The 19,152-nt window shown below is 43.2% G+C and overlaps 1 protein-coding gene across 1 annotated transcript; it reads right to left on the bottom strand.

Annotated features, from left to right (window-relative positions):
- Window positions 1-5,841: 5,841 nt before the first annotated feature.
- On the bottom strand, window positions 5,842-18,132 carry ALDOB (aldolase, fructose-bisphosphate B). Its single transcript, XM_019729249.3, has 9 exons — window positions 17,859-18,132; window positions 13,186-13,307; window positions 12,164-12,375; window positions 11,094-11,148; window positions 10,045-10,205; window positions 9,065-9,148; window positions 8,027-8,201; window positions 7,420-7,619; window positions 5,842-6,373 (listed from the first exon to the last, which is right to left on the bottom strand). Exons 2-9 carry the CDS (start codon window positions 13,295-13,297, stop codon window positions 6,278-6,280), a joined length of 1,095 nt encoding a protein of 364 aa, XP_019584808.2. The 5' UTR covers window positions 13,298-13,307; window positions 17,859-18,132; the 3' UTR covers window positions 5,842-6,277.
- Window positions 18,133-19,152: the final 1,020 nt, after the last annotated feature.

Raw genomic sequence — 19,152 nt, 5'->3', positions numbered from 1 at the left:
CAGGGAAACCAATAAACTAGATATGTAGAGGGAATAGAATAGGAATTCGCTCTTGTGATTTTGGAGGCCAAGAAGTCCCACAATGCACCGTCTGTAAATTGGAGAACCGTGAAAACCAGTGGTATTCAGTGAGTTCACAGGTCCAAGAGCACTGATATCCAAAGACAGAATGGATGCCCCAGCTTAGGTAGAGAGCAAACTTTATCTTCCTCCACCTCGTTCAACTCGGGCCCTCAGCGAATTGGATGCCTACTAGTATTGGTGAAGACAGTCCACATATTCAAATGCTACTCTCTTCCGGAAACACCCAGAAATAATGTTTTACCAGATCCCTTAGCCTAGTCAAGTTGAAACAAAATTGACCACCATAGTGGATAACATTGAAACAAGCAGACAAAGGGAGTTTTTTTTTTGGGGGGGGGGGGGGAAATCACTAAATACTTCACTTCTCTGATTTTGATGAGTGAGGCCTTTCACTTGCACGTGTCTTCCTAAAGGAGGATATAATCAGGAAACCTAAGGGGGTACACAGCATACCCAGTTGAGCATGATACTTGCACTCTACTAAATTTCAACGTTTTCTTTAGTCCAGATACTACAATCACTTTTTAAAAGTTACTGTTTCTAATCAGTAATCCCTTTCACCTTCTCTACCTCCTTCAAAAGTGGTGGCCTTTGGTTCTTGGTGGATGTGGGTGGGTTGGGTTCTTTTTAATTAAGGCCATCTCTATAACCATGATGCATGGACAAATAGAAGGACATACGTTTACTGCCCAAATAGTACAAGTTCAATTACCATGTATTTTTCAAATGCCTGCCAGGTGCTATGTTAATGCTGTGTTAGTTGCATCAAGCAGCCCTTTATTCTCAAGGAGACTAGAGGGAGTGATAGTAAGCCAAAGGTATTCCGTAGCGTAAAGAAGGGGAAAATCACCTAACTTTCCGAAACACTGCGTCAATACATTCTGCACAAATAAAACTGCATATCTCTGCCTGTGTTACTTCCTGTTCAGGAGCCACGTTCTCAACACGCCTCAAGTCAGTCTAATGGCTAAGGTAAAACCCCACATCACATGGCGTCCCTGGAACCAAGAAGTGCACTGTGACTGGCCTGTAAATTCCCCCAGGGTAAAACCAGGGCAGGGCAAGGAAAAGTTGGAAGTGGCTGCAGAAAGATGCCTTGACCTTGGATATTTTAAAAGGGCAGGGTAGATTTCTCTGACATCTGAGCCCTTGGGCTACAGCCTAGTCCTGGTTGCTCTGACTGCCAGAAAAATTGGTGCTATGTTTAGAAGAGGCTCTATATTTCATTGTGCCATCGTGCTCAAAGAGCCAAGTCTGTGCATGTTTGAGAACTAGATGTAGAATTATTTTGAATTTTCATTTGTCCCAGTATTTGCCTCCTGGATTGGAATAAAATGGACACTTTATTAGGGGTGGTAAATGGCTCTGCTGCATAAGGAGAGTTTTGTTGCTTTCCCCAGGGTTATGATGTCATGTCCACTCACTGGCTTCCACCAACATGGGGCTAGGTCCTATGTTGGATTGCTGTTATATGCAGCTGGCTCTGTTTCCTCCCAATCCTCTCTACATTCTAACATGATTTTCAGCAATACTCATTCCCCGCACAAAAATTATTCACATTTCCTTATTATTACTTCAAGGCAAGATTTTCCATTCTCTGCTCTCCCCCTCCACTGTGCTACTGCATTTGGTCTCACCATTCTAGTCCAACTTCCCACAATTTCCTCAGCATGAATAATCTATACTCTAGTTAGGACACAGTTCACTCATCTTCACTCTCAAGTGCCTTTACAATTCTTCAAGAGCCAACTGACAGGGAAAAAATATTATTCACGACATATCTGGCACTATACGTAAAATATTGGCACTATACATAAAATATTGGTAACCTCACAACAGCCCTGTTTTATACATGAGGAAACAGGCTTAGAGAGACTAAGTATGTTTCCCAAGATCATATAACTAGCAACAAACTGCCTGCAACTCATCCCACCTTTTTAAAGCCTCCCTTCCCTTTGGATCTCAGCGCCTGGCCTATGCCACTGCAATTCAGCACATTCCTGTGGGCCATTTTGTTTCCTAACTGCATTCTTGTGTTCCTCATCCCAGTGGTAAGCATACAAGGACTAGCTGGTATCTTCACACTGCTGAGTGAGCATACAGTAGGTGCTGGATGGATGCTGGCTGACTGATTTTCTATGTTCATGTATATTGATGCCCAGTCCTAAATGTTAGACTATTATGGAAAAAGAGCTGTGACTGGCTGTGTTCAGCTTTGCCATTGCTCCTATCTCTTCATCCATCCTCTCTGGAAAATGGGCTTAGGTAGGGAACTGGCATTATATGAGTCCTCCATGCTCTAATGAGCATGGCTAATTCATCTTTTACCCTAGAAGGATGGCAGATATTGTTCTGAAAACAGGTCCCCAATTCTTTATCTGAGGGCCTCGAGGGCCTGCATTTTGGAAATCAGAGTTTTTCAGAGTTTAGAGAGTAAATATAGTGCTTATGCTATATATGGTATAACTCCCTCTGCAGGGTCTGAGTCAGCACCTACAATCAGACACATTAACACCTTTGCATCCCATCAAGTGGAATAAAGATAACAGCCTCGAGTCAGGTTTTGCCACCAAATAATTTGCTGCAAACTTTGGGTTTTCAGAGCTTTTGGGATTTCAGAATTATGGGTAAGGGATTGTGAACCTGTTATTGAGATGTATTGACTCATTTAATTTCTCAATGATTTGTGATAACTACTTAAATTGAAGATGAAAAACTGAACCTCAGAAAGGTGGCATAATGTGTCCAAGGTCACATGGCTAGTAAGTGGCAGGGCCAACGCTTGAACCTAGATTGTCTGACTCCAGAACCTGTGCTTTTCATCTATATGAGTACTGCCTCCCAAGAGGATTTTGGATTTTGGAATTCACTAGCCTAAGTCTCGCCTATTGGTTTTCTGACTTTGGACAACTTCCTTTGCATACTGAATGCCAGTTTCCTCTGCTGTTGCTGTGAATGAAATGTAGATGTCACTGTAGATGTCACTCCAGGGAGTTAAACCAGATGGACTTGAAGTCCCATTTCTGTTTTGCCTAAAGCCTGCTCCAAGATTTCTGCAAGTTGCTAGAGGCTTATATTCTCACTATCATAGTCAGCTTCTGCTAAATTCACATCATGAATCGTTATGAATCGTCTCATCTTGTTTTTGTGAAGCATGATGTAGAGTCATACATGCAACTTGGCTCGTCCTGTCAAGAAGACACATATCTTTAGATTGCTTGATATCTCTCCCCCTTCATAACAGTCCTGTGGTCACCTCCCTACAATTCCATATTGCCCTAGTTTCTCCAGGCCTTCGCTCTTCCCTCTCCTTTCTCACTTCTTCCTTTCTCCTCCCTCTTTCCTGCCCTTTCCCTCCCTACTCTCACCTTCCTTTTCAGAATAAAACCAAATTCTACTTTTTATTCCTTCCAGCATTTAGTAACTTTTTGTGCTTTTGGCTTTTGATACTTATACCTTCAAAGTATTATCTTCTTCCAGTGAATTATCGAAGTATTTTCTTACACAATGGCATCCACTTCCCTTTCTGCATGCACCCAGCTATTCTGATAGTCGCGCCTCCCCACTTCCCAAATCCCAGCCAGTGGCATTTCTTGCTTAGCTACCCAAGCTTAATTGTCTGGTATACAAATGCCATGGCTACCCTAAAGCTGAAACTCTTCTTACTTACTTACAGTGCCTAGTACCAAGTTTTTTGTTTTTTTTTTAGTACGTGTTCAATAACTACTAGAATAAATCTGACAAAGTACCAAAAGCGAGGAAGCTACTCATATATTCACTCAGCTACCATACAGTTTATAAAAATTGAATCCTGTACTTTCATAACCCTTGTCTTCATATGACCCTGAGTGAAGGAAAGTATTGGGCTTGAGATTTCAAAGGCAACTGTAGTGCTTTAGTAGGGAAAATATATCAGATGATAGCCAGGGAAAATGCATTATATAAATCTTCACCCCCAGTGAAATGTAATTCGGCCTTGACTAAAAGACGTAAATAACTCAGCCTTGATTATAAATTCATGTTCAACCCATAAATGAGAACCTAAGAGGTTCCTCTACAACAGAGTGTCAGTGATGCTGAGTAAGCTCTAGATAAAAATTTTCTGGCAGAAGAGCTTTGTCACACCAGGCGTTACTAGCTGTTAGGACAGTTTAGTGCATGGTAGAAACTCAAGTAGTTGCTGGTTGAATGAATGGATGCAATAAGAAATGTAGAAAACCTACAACTCTGGTGGCAGTATGGAACTCTACCTTTCTCCCTGGCTATGTATCCATTATAGGGGAAAGAGACCTGGACTCAATGCGTGACTGTCAGCAGCAATTTAACAGTTCCAAGTTTGGTTTTATCATCTGTACAATGAAAGCCTTGGGCTAAACGACATCTATGGTAGATCTGAATTGCTTATGTGGATGTAGTTGTCTTTGGAAAAGCAATACAGGTACATGGAAATCAATACTCAAATATTGTAAAGGCACATAGTGATTTCATATATATATATATATGCATATGTATGATATGAACTTATATATTACATAAATAATAACTCCTTCCCTGAGACCACCTCCCAAGTCTTAGTCATCAGAAGAAGCCCCTTTGGGCTAATTCTGTCTCATTCCTCTAAACCAGGGGTGTCCAAACTTTTTTCAATGTTTTCACCAAGGGCCATATGCAGTAAAATACACAAACAGCTGGGCCAGCCACTCACTCGAGGTAAAATATGTATTGCTTCACCTGGTTTATTTAAGTAAACTAAATATATTTTTCGAATTTGCTGCGGACCAATTGACAATGGATCATGGGCTGCAGTTGGCCTGCGGGCCGCAGTTTGGACACCCCTGCTCTAAACAATATGCCTCTAGTTCTTAATTTATCAACTCTAAGCAATATCATTTATCTTTGTACTCTTCAAGGCAAAGAATTTAGTTTACTATCTTCTCTTGTATTTTAATTATAGGTATGAACATTTTAATGATTTATATCCATTTCCTTTACTACTTTAATTGACTTAAAGTGCTATTTCTTAATTCATCCATTTTAAGTAGTGTTCCTAACTCTCCACTAAGTGAATTAGTGCTCCCTTTGCTTTCCTCCACTTTTCCCCACCCTTGAATTTCCCACCTTCTGCAAATTAAATCATTCCTTCTTTTCCACCAAAATCATTACTTTTATATTGTCCAAAGTTACAATGTGTAAATTCTCTTTTGTAACTATGGTTGTCTTTAATGCTTTTTCTGTAGGCTGATTCTGAACATTGAAATCCAATGAAGTGCAATTATGTGAATATTATTTACTGCAAAACTAGGTAGTGTGCTTAGATGTGCAGAGGAAGTTGTAGTCCTGTGTCACCAAACCTGGGCCACTTGCAGAGGAATGATCCATGAAGCAAAGTCACATTGATTCTCTTATTACACACCACGTGTTGCTCAAACTCATTTCACATTTTAGCTTTCTTCAAGTTATCAATAGCTTTCTCTTTTGGATAGCCTCAAACTTGAACTCTAGATTGGTTGTTCTCAAATTGGCTGCACATTGAAGAAACCCTGCTGTTCACAGGATCCCACATCAAGAGTTTCTGATTTAATTGGGCTGGAGTATGTTCTGAGCATCTGGGTTGTTTTTTCCCCCCAGATGATTCCAATGAGTAATCAAAATGGAGGACCCTGCCCATAATGTCAGCCTTGTCTATTAGAGACAAAGGTAATGAAATATACCAAGCTCTTTGAAAACCAGAGCAGAAAGTAAAACCCGACACCAATGGAAGGTTTGTCGCAGATTTTATTTCTTCTTTGGTTGCACCTGTCTCCTTTATCACCTACCACTGCTAAGAATGTTTCATAAGAGGCATTTCTCTGCCCTCGGCTTCTGAGATGTTTCATTCGGTGGTCATTATTTGGATGAACAGCTGATTTTGTTTTAAAGTCTTATTCTTTTCTTAGATGGTACTCTGGGGCGTGGGGCGCTGGAAGTGTGGCAAAGAAACCACTGTGTGAAATTTCGTCAGGTCCTTGATACTCAGACTTAAGTTTCAATAACTGATTTTTTTCCTTGTGTCTAAGAATTTAACATGTATTGTGTTTCCAATAGTTCCAATCTAATTTTGTCTAATTTCCAGGGTCGGTGAAAAGGTTGTTCCCTTTCAGCCCTCCTACCAAGACACCGAGCAGAGCTGGAGCCAGCTGGCCTGCCTCAGGTTCTAGTAGGTGTAGGAGGCTGTGAAGAGCGACTGGGTAGAAGCAGCACTAGAAGAGCCCGTGGGAACATACTTGCCTTGGGCGGCCTGGCAGTTAGCCTGAAAACAAGTGAGAGAGAGGAGACCGAGTTAGAGCAAACATAACCCAGTGTTTGACCCTCTCTGCTTCTCATCTGAAACCAGCTACACCTTCATTTGGATATTTTTCTCCTTATAGTGATTTTGCTGAATATTACAGCTGATACTGTCTCTTTACCTCAACAGACCTGATTTCAAACCCATCCTTTCTTCTTTGCTGTCTCTGTCCTCCTTTCTAAGACCAACTCTGCCACCTGTGTGTAATATTTAGTCTCATGCGATCCTCTGTCCTCTAAGTCCTTTTCTTCTCAATGGTCCCCACTCTCCTAATCTTTAATCTCTCTTCTGGCTTCATCTGCGCTACATTTAAACATGCCAAGCTCTCTCCTATTTGGCTAAAATCTAAGCTCCTTGATGGCAGTAGCTGTGTCTGCTTTGTTCAACCCAGTCCTTGACTCAAAGAGAATGTTCAAAAAGGAATGGTTACTAGTGAATCAAATCCTTTTTGTGTCCTCATTTCTCCTGGTAATCTTTCTGGGTCTTTTTGTGAACGAACTTCTTGAATGGACACCTTTCCTCTTCTCTCTCTATTGAAGCTGCTATGCTGAGGGTCACTGATATGCTCCTAAACACCAACCTCTGCCTTTTCTCAGCCTGTATTCTGAATCTTTCTATAGTGTAGTTACTGACCCCTTGAAATTTGTTTCTCTTTGTTCCCAGAATCCTTGGTTCATCCTATCATATTATTGCTGTTTGTCTTGGTGGTTTCTCTTCATCTTCCCAAAATAAAAGGTGTCCTGCCTTCAATCCTTAGGCCTCTCACCTTCCCTTCGAAGTGTCTCTGTGAAAATTGTCCTTCCATCTACTGTCATCACCTATACTACCAGTGTGAATAATTCAAAACTGGCCCTGACCTTCCTACTGAGCTCCAATGCCCCTTTTCAAAGACCCAGTAGATACTACCTGGAGATACCTCCGTGGCCTGAGGAAAGCAAACGTTGGCCATGTGTGAGAGTTAGGCCCCAAATGTCACTTGATCAAGTATATAAGAGGTAGTAAGGTCTTACCACGGCCCGCTTCATAAAAGCCTCCTGAGTTGCCTTCTTGTTTGCAGCCTTGCCACTCCAGGCAGCCAGTGCGCTGGCCTGCAGAGCCCGTCCATAAGAGAAACTTAGTTTCCAGGGCTTTCGTAGAGGGCAAAGGTTGATAGCATTGAGGTTGAGAGTCGCATCCTCTTCACTCATGCCACCAGACAAAAAGCAGATGCCTAGAAGGAAAGAAGCCATTCCACTCTACCAGTCCCAGTCTGTGGACCCAGCTTGAGGAAGCAAGCAACGAGCCAAAAAGAAATGTAGCATCTCAGCTTTTTTCTCTATTCATTTGCATGGCAGTGAGTCGGACATATTAGTTTTCCTTTGCTGAGGCTAGTTGGGCTAAAGTGAGAAGGGGGTTAATAAATAAGGAGGGTGGTGAAATGCTGAGGAAATCAGTGAATTGTGTGCATTTGGATAGACTCAGGATGTGTGGTATCATGGAGTGCTGGCTGCCTGTGAGATAGTAGAGGTCTATTTCCTGGATAGAAGAGTCCTGGACAAACGCAAATGCGTGTGGAACGCCTTCGAGGGATGAGGGCTAAGACCTTGAGTTAGAGGAGAAGGAGAAGGAAAGCCTTACCAGGAACAGCTGCAGGAACAGTACGGTGGAGAGCTGTGACAGTGGCCATAGCCACTTGCTCTGGGGTATACTTCTTGGTGCAGGCATGTCCAGCAGTCACCATGTTGGGCTTCAGCAGGGTGCCCTCCAGGTAAACATGATGGTCATTTAGGGCCTTGTAGACAGCAGCCAGGACCTGACGGACAAGAGGTCCAAACAGGTGAAACCTAGAGACAGCCTTGGAGTCACCTGACCTTGGCACTTTTACGCCGCAGGGGTGCAGGATGAAGGCATTCCCATACATCAGTTGGCCAAAGCTACCCAACCAATCCCTAGGCCTCACCAGGGCAGTATATTGCAAACCACAGCCATAGAGCAGAGCCAAGCTGGTCTGTCTCCACCACCCCTATTCTAACTGCTCACTGAATGGACTATTGGTGTGGCTCTGCTCTCCTTCCTTCCCATTACTCCCTTTGGTCAATTGAGACTGCCTTGATTTAGTTACTTGGGGACATCCAAATTGACCTCCATTCTCCATCCCCATACATGCTGAATAGTCATAAAAACATTTATTTTAGACACAGAAGTACTTTCAGATCTCATTTCAGTTCACCTAATTTTTGCAAGTGAAGAAACTGAGGTCAGATTACATTATGACTTTCTTACTCTCTTATAGCTATACTGTGACTAATTTAGAAGGTCACACGTAAACAAATTATTTTCTAATTACATGTTTTCATGTAGGTCTCATCTTATTTTAAAATTTCTTTGTTCACACATCATGGCACTGAGGTGCAAAAAGATAATATAACTTATCCAAGTTCCCACAACTGGGAACATGGATTCTCAAACTTTAGTCTTAGTACTACAAATCCAGTGCTTTTTCCATATGCCAAAAATGTGGAAAGTTTGATAATACCCCCTTACCTTCTCAATGCTAGATAATGATTCCAACTGAAGAATATTTCATATCTAACAGCTGATATATGTTAAGTAACAGCTATTACTTAGAAACAAGATTTTTCAACTAGAAGTGGGAACTTTATATTTAAGACTCACCTTCTCAGTAACATACTGGCAGTGTTCCAAGTCGTGGTCTCCATCAGGTATGACCTCTGGTTCAACAATGGGGACCAGCCCATTCTAAAAAGGAAACAGGAGAGGATAGAGTGAAGCTCAGCTCACTGGGACCCTTTCCTTAAGAGGATATTCAACAGTGGCAGTTGGTATAAGATGAAGCCCTTATGGAGAAATATCATATATGTGACTTAAAGATAATAAAAAGAAATTTAATGGGATGTCTAGGGAGCATGGCTTAGCCAAAAAAAGAACAGTAAGGTTAAAAACAAAAAACAAAAGTTTTCTTGGGAATGGGGTAAAATAAATGCTAATTCTACCATATCTTATTCTAGAAACTATTAGCTTCCTCAGAACCTAGCCATCACCCTTAGTGATTTAAGTCAAGCTTGAATCACTAAGACAGATGCCTTTTGTGTGCATTAATTAAGGAATTCAAGAAGTGTTTACAATTCTGATTGGGAGTCTCCTGGTGCCATGACTCAGGTAACCCCAACACAGCACCCACACAAGGAAATCAGACTGAACTTGGATCCCAGAGCCACTTCAACACATGTTGGAATCTTGAGCCTCAAGTCACCACCCTCCAAGAAATTATTTGGGTTGGGACTAGGTCTGAGCTATCACCCTCGAACTGGAGATCTTAAGAGATCCTGTCTTAGACATGGTGGAACGCAGACAGGCAAGGGCCCTGGCCTCAAAAGCCTGATCACTTTTAAGGCTCAGCTTATAGCATGTTGACAAAAGGGTAGCAGTTGATGGCATTCACCTTTAGGACTCATAGCTGGCTTTGGAGCCAAACCTTTCCCTACCACACTCCACTACAGCAAAAGTAGTGGAAAATGCCATCGGGATATACTGCTGAGAGTGGAGGAAGGCTCATGTGTGGTTATAGCAAAATTGGAAAGATAGGCTCTAAAAGAAAGCTCTCGCGCACTGTGTTTTAGGGGAAGGCAGAGCACCTGCTGACAGATGCTGGCGTAGCGGGCCAGGGCGTTGGCGTTTGCCTGGATAGCGAGGTCGGATGGACACTGGTTGTCGATCCTCAGCACAGCACGCCACTTCCCAAAGTCAGCACCGTCTTTCTTATACTGAGCACAGCGCTCAGAAAGGCCATCGAGCCCTGCAAGTCACAGGAGAGAGAACAGTGTCTTTGCACCCTTGTTCCTGATCCATGGAGCTGCTGATAAAGGGATGAGTTCTCCCTTGGCTTAGCTTCAATGTCAGCAGAGCTTGAGAACTGAAAACATCAAGGCCAATAAACATGGATCCCAATACTGAGCCAAAAGACCTGGATTTAATAAAGATGGCTTTGATGTATGTGGTGGATACCCCATAAGAACAGAGGGAACTCATATTTGTTTAGTAGTTACTATGTTCCAGGCATGATTCTAGGCATTGTGCACACCTTTTCCCATTGAATTATCATAACAACATAATAGTTAATATTATACTCGTTTTACAGATGTGGATATCGACTCTCTGAGAGGTTAAGTGACTTGACCAAGTTTGCATAGCTAAAGAGTGACAGAGCTGAGATTCAAATTCTGCTTAGCTAACCCAGCGCTGTGGTTTATACTTGTCTACTTGGGAGTGAAGTCCCTTGCAAAATTATCTAAGTAGCAAGTGTTGCAACCAGGATTTAAATCCAGATGTGTGTCTGATCCTAAAGCCTGGGACCTTTCCTCTACCCCTGCTGGAATTTTCTCTAAAAATAAGATTCCCAAGGAACAGAGTATCTTCTCAGTGTAAGACACTGTGGTAAGTACTTTATATATATTGCCTAATTTAATCCCCAAAACTATTCTGCAAAGCAGATATTGTTATCCCTGAAATGGACTCAGAGAACATTTAAGTGATTAGCATGAGGTCACAGTTATTAAATAGAGGAACTGGGATTGAAAATCAGGTGTTTGTGGCTCAAAAACCAGTGTGATGTTCGTATTTTGTTTTCCCTTGCTCATTTCTAGCATATATTGGCATGATTCGTATCAGTGAGCAATAGCCTTACCTTGAATGGTGGTTTCTTTGTTTGTTCCTGCAAGGGGAGCACCTCCTTGGTCTAACTGTGAATATAAATAATTAATAAGTAATTAGCAGGTGTCAGGTGTCCCAGTAAAACACCAGCAGAAACCCTGGTGTTAACTAATCGTTCTCGTCTTTCACAAACTAAGCAGTTGAATTAGGACAGTGGTGGTGGTGCATTAATCATTGGGAGAGACACAATTCATTCCACAGCAGAAGGGAGATCACCCGGAAGAAACAATGTAAGGACAACCCTAAGAGGATAGAAAGCACAGACCTGGAGCTTGGGAAGTAAGAAGTAATCTGAGTACCTGAGAGGCAGAGGTGCTGTATAAGAGAAGCTTCCCTTAAATTATTCATTCATTTATTCAAGAGACATTTGTTGAGCACTTGTGCGTTCCAGGCACTGTGTTATTACGGGAGAATAAGGACACAGCCTCTACTCTCCGCAGAGCAGAGGCTAAGTGCATGAGCCCAAGAGGTAGACAGTTTGGGCTGGAACTGGCTCCAGTTTCGCCTTGCTGTGGGCAAATTATTTTACCCCCTTGGAATTCCATCGTCTCATCTCATCTCCAAAATAAGGTTAATAATTAAGTCTACCTCCAGAGGTTGTGAGAAGGATTAAATGAGCTCCTGGAGTTGTAAGCACTCATCAAATTCTAAAGTTCACTCTTGGGAGGTTCATGCAGTTTTGGAAGACCTAGTTACAACAGAACAGTAAGTGCTTTAATAATAATAGCTATCATGTGCTGAATAATAATTACATGTCAGAGACTGTTTTAAAAACTCATTTCATCCTTATAAGAACCTTATGAGGTAGGTACTATTAGTCCCATTTTAGAAATGAGGAAATTGAGAGACTAAGAGATTTAGCACCTTGTAAAAACGGTTGAAAGAAGAGGTCATCAGATCTGTTCTCAGGAGGAAGATGTGATGGAAAGGAGTGAGAACAGCAGTTAGACAATTAGAATAGTCAGGAGTGTGGGCCCCAGTCCAACCCCTCCTGGGACCTTGACAGAAGTGCAGCAGCGGAGAGAGGGGAGTGGAAGTACCCACCTTGATCCCCACCACGATCCCCCTTTCCTTAAGGATGTTTCTGAACAGTTTTCCCTGGCTGTCCTTCTGGTAGAGGGTCTCGTGGAACAGGATCACACCCCCGATGCTCTGGTTGATGGAGTCGTCCACAGTGAAGAGGAGCTCTCGGAACTGCCGGCGGTTCTCTTCCGTGTTCTCCACCTTGATCCTCTGCAGGCGGTTTCCCATGGTGCCTATGGCGGGGTGGGTGAAGGCAGCCGTAAGGAGCAAGCCAGGTTTTCCTGCTGCCCTCCTCCACCGTCTCAGTGACCCTCACCAGGATGGACAGCAAGACTCTCGTTTTTATTCAGATGCTCAGAACGCCTGCCTCTTTTTCTGTCTCCCCAGGGAAAGACCTTGGTTGCTGTCAGGATGCAGGTTAGGAAGTGTCTGGGCTGGGTATGTCCAGGTAGGGTGGAAGCCACCATTGGGTCCAGGTGGGTAGGTAAGGCCCTACATCCTCTCCAGCCGTCCCCTGGTCCAACCCTTAATCTGACTGGATATACATACAGTAGAAGGAGGGATGGACATGCTGTTGACGTCTGTGGCTTCTATCTTTTTATGGTGGCATGCAGGCCTGCCACAGCTCTCCCTTGTACCATCGTGGGCTTCTGCCAACCACAGGCCCTTCTTCCCTGGGCCAGAGGTGGACACTTCCTCTCCCTCTCTGCCCTTCCCTGGCTGACTTCTCATTAGCAGTAGAGGGCTGTGATTCTGACTTCGTTCTGGTTACTGAGTTCCTCAACTTGTCATAGCCGGGATTCAAACGACCTCTGGCAAGGGCCCTTAAAATGGGAGGCAGGGGCCTCTGTCCTTGGTTTTCAGAAGTCTGCCAGCTGGAATGACAAGACTCGAAAGGTCGGTGCTTACTGAGTCTCCCGCTCACCCCCCTTTGTGCATAAGCCTTCACTCCTCCGAGAGGAGAGAGAATATGATTGAGTTGCCTTTGCGAAGTGTGGAAACAAGAGTATGCTTGTTGTATGATGTTTCTTGCCCTCACTCACCTACAGACTCATCGGCAGCCAGGATCCCCTTCCCATTGGCGACAATGCGCTGGGCAATTTCTGAGAGCTCCTTCTTCTGTTCTGGGGTGAGGGCTGGAAATCGGTGGGCCATGGTGACAGGTCTGGAAGAGAGTGCAGAGAAGTCCTCAATAGAACTGTTGGTGGCTCCGATGGACTTATTACCAAGGCAGCCGGGGTATGCAGACCAGCCCTATAGGCCCTTCTGACATTTCTGGCCCATTGCCACAAATGGGTAAACAAATGAGGTCTGTTCTCCCGTCGTCCCCCCGCCCCACCACATACACACACTTAGCCTAAGTATAGTTGCAATTAGACGTGATGGATGAAGGTGGGTTGCCAAATGTTCATGGTGATCCTAAATAGAATGCCTTCCAGGAGACCTTTGGGATCACTGATCCTGAGACCAAGTCAGCTCATTCACCACCTGCTGGAATCTGACAAATGGAGGCCATTACAGTAATTGACTACCTGTCTATTCTGTGGATTCCTGGTATCATTGGGTGCTATGGATGGTTCGAGGCCACGACAGTGAGGCTTTTGGCCTCTGTGGTCATTCTCCACTTTATTCTGCTAGCCTATAGCCCACCGGACTATTCTCCAGGCAATAAGCTTGAGAGGAGAAACCACCACTTGTCCTTGAAGTTAACCTCCCTTCAGCTTTAGGACCTCGTCTCCTTTTTTCTTATATTCAACCACCTATGAGACCATTTGAGGCAGACGGGGCAAATTTTTCCTAAGTTCCTCTGGCCTGGAGGTTGCTACAGGCTCCGAGGATGCTGAGGTCATATGGGGATGCCTGCTTCAGTAATTCTCAGCTTCACTGCTTTAGCGAGGAGAGACTGTCTCCAAGACCTCCTGCCTGAACAACCTCCTCAGTAGTGGGCCTCTGAGGGCAATCATTGCCGCTATTCAGTTGCCACATTGGGCTAATCTTGACAATGCAAGCTCATAGGGCTCTTGTATACTAGAAAGAGTGATATTTCATAGGTTGAGCTATCAAAGAGAACAAATCATAGTGAAGATTATCTTAAGTAGTTTCCTATCCAATCCTCTGGCCTCCTCTCCCTCATGCACTCATACACAGGGTACATGCCTTGTGCCTGCGTCCTATTTCCTGGAAGGCCAGGGGCCCCTCTGTTCTCATTTGATCCACTCAACAATGAGGCAACCAGCCTGGGTATTCTCATTATTAATGAGCTAAGACTCAGAGAAGTTGACTGACTTGCCCAAGGTCCCAGCCAGGATGAAGCAGAGCTCCCTACCCAATCCTGTCTCTCTTGGTAAATTGATTTGTTCATATTTTCTGCATCCCTTTAAGACAGGTTCTCGGTACCCTGCTGCTTAATATAAGAAGTCGATGGCTATTGAACTGATTCATGGGAAGGTGTAATAACTGGTACTATTCTCATTGTTGCCACCCTGTCTTCAGTAGGGGTTCTTGTCTTAACTGAAAAGAATGAAACCACAGTGCTGTCCTTGGGGTACCAGGACAGGCTTGTGGGTGACAGTCTCTAGAGAAGATGATCTATCTTCCAAGGCTCCTCATATCCCAGCCACCTGATGATGGCATTGTCCCTGTGTATATATTAGTCCCAATATTGTCGTCAGGGATTTTTAGCTTTGGACCTGGCCTCCAGATCTTCATGCAGATGAAAGCCAGCCTGAGCTGGGTGACATTCAGGTCAAAGTGCAAATTTTCTTACTCAATTTAGGTATTTGCACAGAGGAGTGGACAACTACCAAAAAATAAAGACATTTTCTTAATGAAAATAAATAAATAAAGGGAAAAATAGTCCAATAATAATAGCAAATTATCTCTTATGGCCAAGGACTCTGCTAATTGCTTCACACGCACTACATAACTTATTCCTCACAGTAATCCCAAAAGGCAGATGGGATTTCCCCCCTCATGTGAAAATAGATAAGGAAGGAATATACAAGAGTTTAATTATTTGCCCACAGACAAATAGCTAATAAGGTACAAAGTTGGGATAAGGGGCAGTACTCTCTTTCAAGGAAAGAGTGATCTTGGTGAAAGGAATGGGCTTTGGCTGACTCTAATGTCCTTGATGACACCCCCAGAACCTGGTGATGATACCCCCAGAGAGCCCCAAACCCTTGGGCTGTGGATCATTAGTCCCACACCACTGACATTGCAATTCATAACATCTGACATATTCACACAGAGGTTTGCTGCTAGTAGATCAAACAGACCCATATTCAAGAACCAGCTTTGCTTCCCTCTGGCTGGGACCATGGGCAAGTCAATAATTTCTGAGTCTTAGTTTGTTATGGATTAAATGGCAATAATATCTGCTCTGGTTGTCTCGTTACCAAATGAACCGAAGATGACCTGTGAGCACTCTACTCATTGTAGTTGCTCAAAATATATTTGTTGAATTGCGTGATAAACATGAAGGTGCTTTAGAAAACATCATGAAAATGTAAGCTATTATTATTTCTGTTTCAAAAATTTAAAAAAAAAACAATTGCCTAAGGGACTTTCATGTTTCTATTTATTACCAAGCTATTTTCTTCACATAGTGTGCTGACTCAACCAGAAAAACAAATCCAGAAAGGGTCAAATCCAAACCAATGCTGTTGATGGGAAGTTAAACTTCTACAGAGGGATTAAAGGTCTGTACCACATCAGCACAAATGCTACCCATCTGTTAATCATAAAACAGGGTCATGGGCGTGTTCACCACTGGTAGACAGGAGGCCGGCCGGGCGTGGGTAATGAGAGACAATGATTTCTATGCCCTTAAGCCTCTGCTCACTGAGGTTTCAAGTGACCATTTCTTAAAGTGTGATTAGAAGTTATTCACATTACATTATTAAGTGAAAAACGCATGTTTCAGAGTAGTATGCGATATATATCATATTCTTTTTTTTTTAATTAGAAGAGTGGTACACGCATATACTGTGTGTATGTCTACATAAGCAGAGAATAACCACCCTGGGGTTACCTCTGGGGAATGAGCTGGGATGGAGTGGCTCTCACACTTGACTTGAATTTTTTATAGTGTTTGATTTCTTAATAAACAGGTTTATATATTACATCATTTATTATACATGCTATATGAACAAGTTATATACAAATCTTGGAGAAGGTTGTGAGAATGAACATATATGAATAGAAGATAACCACAGAAAACCAGAGCTACAAGTGACCTCAGAGGTCTGCATCAACCCTGCCAACTTCAGCAATGAGGACGGAGAGGCTCAGGAAGAATACGTTTGATGCCCCTTCTACGTTGTGGTAGTCTAGGATTGTAAGTCACATCCGATTGGCTTATGACTTGGAATCCTATATCTAATCCTTCTTCAGCAAAATAACAGATGGGACCCTCCAGTGTGGTTCTTTCTGCCTTCCTAGAAGAGGTTCTGTGAAAGAATAATAATTTGTAAACTATGAATATTCCACTCCTGGAGAAATATAGGCACTAGGGAGTCCATTTGCTTCTCCCTGGACAAGGCAGATGGATTTTTCAAGACAGACGTGAGGGGCTTAGTCACTGAAAACCTATGATCGCCAAGCACGGTGTGCAGCACTTACATGTACGGATGCATGAAGATGCTTACAGCTTCATTACCCACCCCAGTGCCACAGTGACACGTGCAGTGAGATGCTCTCGGACAGCCTGATGCCTGGTGCCTCTGAATGCCCGTGCAGCAGCCCAGAAAAAGAGTGTTGCCCTTTCCTCTAAGGCGGTCCTTGCAAGTAAGTCAAAGGAACTCCTAGGTTTACAGCCAGTAGACTGCATTCCCTGTCCCGGCCCCTCAGGTCGAGCCTGGGCCCGGGTCTTCCGCACATATGCTGTGGCTGAAGGGATGACGGCAGCAGAGTGCAAGCCCCTGCTGCACCCCAGCCAGCGAGTGGAGCCCTACCTAACTATTTAAAATCAAGGGTATTTTAAAAGGCAGCCTATCTTCACATGCCTGTTTTTCAGAGAGTATAACAAATGCACCAACATGCATCAGCCTCTTTTGATTCTAAACATCTTCAGCTGGAGGGTCTTCAAAGTGTTTGGGGCCAGCAGGAAATGTGATAGGAACTATAAAACAAGTGGAAGGTTTTAGAATTTATAATCAAATGACAACTATGTTCTGTGACATTTCCAAGCCTGTATCATTTTCTCATTTGAGCAGTGGGTGAAGGTGAAGGGCCACGGAAACCAAGAGTTCATTTGCAGGACAAAAAATTGTCAGTGCTAGTACCAGTAGGTGTGGGAGGAGAATGAAGAAAATGACATAAGGTGATAGATACGTACATAAATCAGAATAAGCAGTTGTTATGGAGAGAGTAGAAATGAGCAAGAATCTCAAAAACTAAGTAGAAATGAACCAAACAGGAGTAGTCACGTTTTTTTTTTCCTAGGCTAAGATTCAAAAGAACCCTCAGACAGGTAACACCAGTAACTTGGCATCAATCTTAAGCTTTTTGCCTACCACTCAAGGAGCCAGGAAGGGTGTGAGTGAGCATTTACCCTTAGGGAGAAAAACAATCATCTCAGCAGAGCTTCACATTTTTAGCCACCATCAAGTTTTTCCTGAAAACAAAAGCCAATGAACTTTCCCCTCTATAAGCTATCATTAACTCCTTTCCTCCTAGTGCAGTCCAAGCAGACAACCCACGTTCTTTTACTTACAGTTTGGGAGAGAAGAGTCTTAGAGATCTGAAGCTGTGGATGAGGCAGCAGCTGCCAAATAGGACGAGTCTTTGGGAATACACAGCTTTTATAGACTTCTCACCAAAGTTTTTTTTTTTTAACTTTTGCCTTCCCCTTCCCACCTTGGCCTGATAGGGAGGTGTTTATCCAATACCTCTGATTGGCTCATAAACAGCCAATCCTTCTAATCAGGCTTGCACACTCACTATATTCATAGAATGTTAAAGCTACAAGGGCTTTCTGGGGACCAAGTAGTTCTCAACCCAGGCTCTTCATTTTACAGATTCAGAAACTGAGGCACAGAGGATTAGGGGAGTCCCCTAAATCACGCAGCTAATGAATGACTGAGCTCTCAAGTCCACCAAGGGAAACTGGGAAAACTGTTAGCTTAGCTCCCGCCCTTATAAAACATATGACCTCTGCCAAGGTTTTTTTTGTTGTTTTTTTTTTAATTTCTCTGAGCCTTAATTTCCTTCTCTGTAAAGGTGAATCTCAACTTCACAAGAGCATTAAATAAGTTTGTAAAGTGCCTGCATGCAGTAGGCGTTCAAAGATCCCCATGGTAGAAATAATTTTACTTATGCTACTGGTACCAATTATTCTTGTTGTAATAATGACAACAATAGGAATAATAATAGCTATTTTTTGAGGTTCTAAGATGCATCTGGTTCTTTTTATACATATTTCCAATCTCAGCGCCTCCCTGAGGAAAGGATTATTACCCTATTTTCTGGATCAGGAAATTCTAGTGCAAAGAAAGCAAGTAACTTGCTTAGAGTCACAGGACAGGTACACAGAGATCCTGTCTCACTGTAAGTCAGTGGTCTAAAGCAGAGCTATTTACATTTTGGTCACCAAAGAATGGGTAGATTAGCTCTTTTCCTCACTGCCTCCCAGCACTTTATCACCTTGGACATTAAACCTGCATTAATCAGAGAAGAATGACTTGCGTCTGCAGACCTGGGTGGCCCTGGCCCTGCTGGGCATCGTTTCACGTGAACAGCAGACTGGCCAGGCACGTCAGAGGGACGTGAACATGCCCTCTCCCGAGTGGTGCCACCTGCTGCTGCTCTGATGACATCAGCATTTGCCCACTTCCAGGGTTTGATGTGCAACTGAAACTCAAAGTTCAAGAGAGCAAGGCTAAGGCTTACTGGACCTCAGAAAAACAGCAACTCCTGAGCAATGCTGATTGATTGCAAGGTTTTTTTTTTTTTGTTTTTTGTTTAAATCTCTTAACTCCTTAAAATGCTCAAAATTGAGATATCATGGT

This window comes from Rhinolophus sinicus, chromosome 16 (genome assembly GCF_057876585.1).
Source record: "Rhinolophus sinicus isolate RSI-liver-muscle chromosome 16, RSI-T2T, whole genome shotgun sequence".
Lineage (NCBI taxonomy): Eukaryota > Metazoa > Chordata > Mammalia > Chiroptera > Rhinolophidae > Rhinolophus > Rhinolophus sinicus.
This window is presented reverse-complemented; position numbering and strand designations above follow the sequence as displayed.

Excerpts from the sequence above, each read along its gene's own strand:
- ALDOB (XM_019729249.3), bottom strand. The coding sequence starts at position 13,297 with ATGGCCCACCGATTTCCAGCCCTCACCCCAGAACAGAAGAAGGAGCTC. Across the intron at positions 12,376-13,185 it reads GGCTGCCGATGAGTCTGTAG|GCACCATGGGAAACCGCCTG; the intron begins GTGAGTGAGGGC and ends ACCCCGCCATAG. Across the intron at positions 6,374-7,419 it reads CTTTTATGAAGCGGGCCGTG|GCTAACTGCCAGGCCGCCCA; the intron begins GTAAGACCTTAC and ends ACTTGTTTTCAG.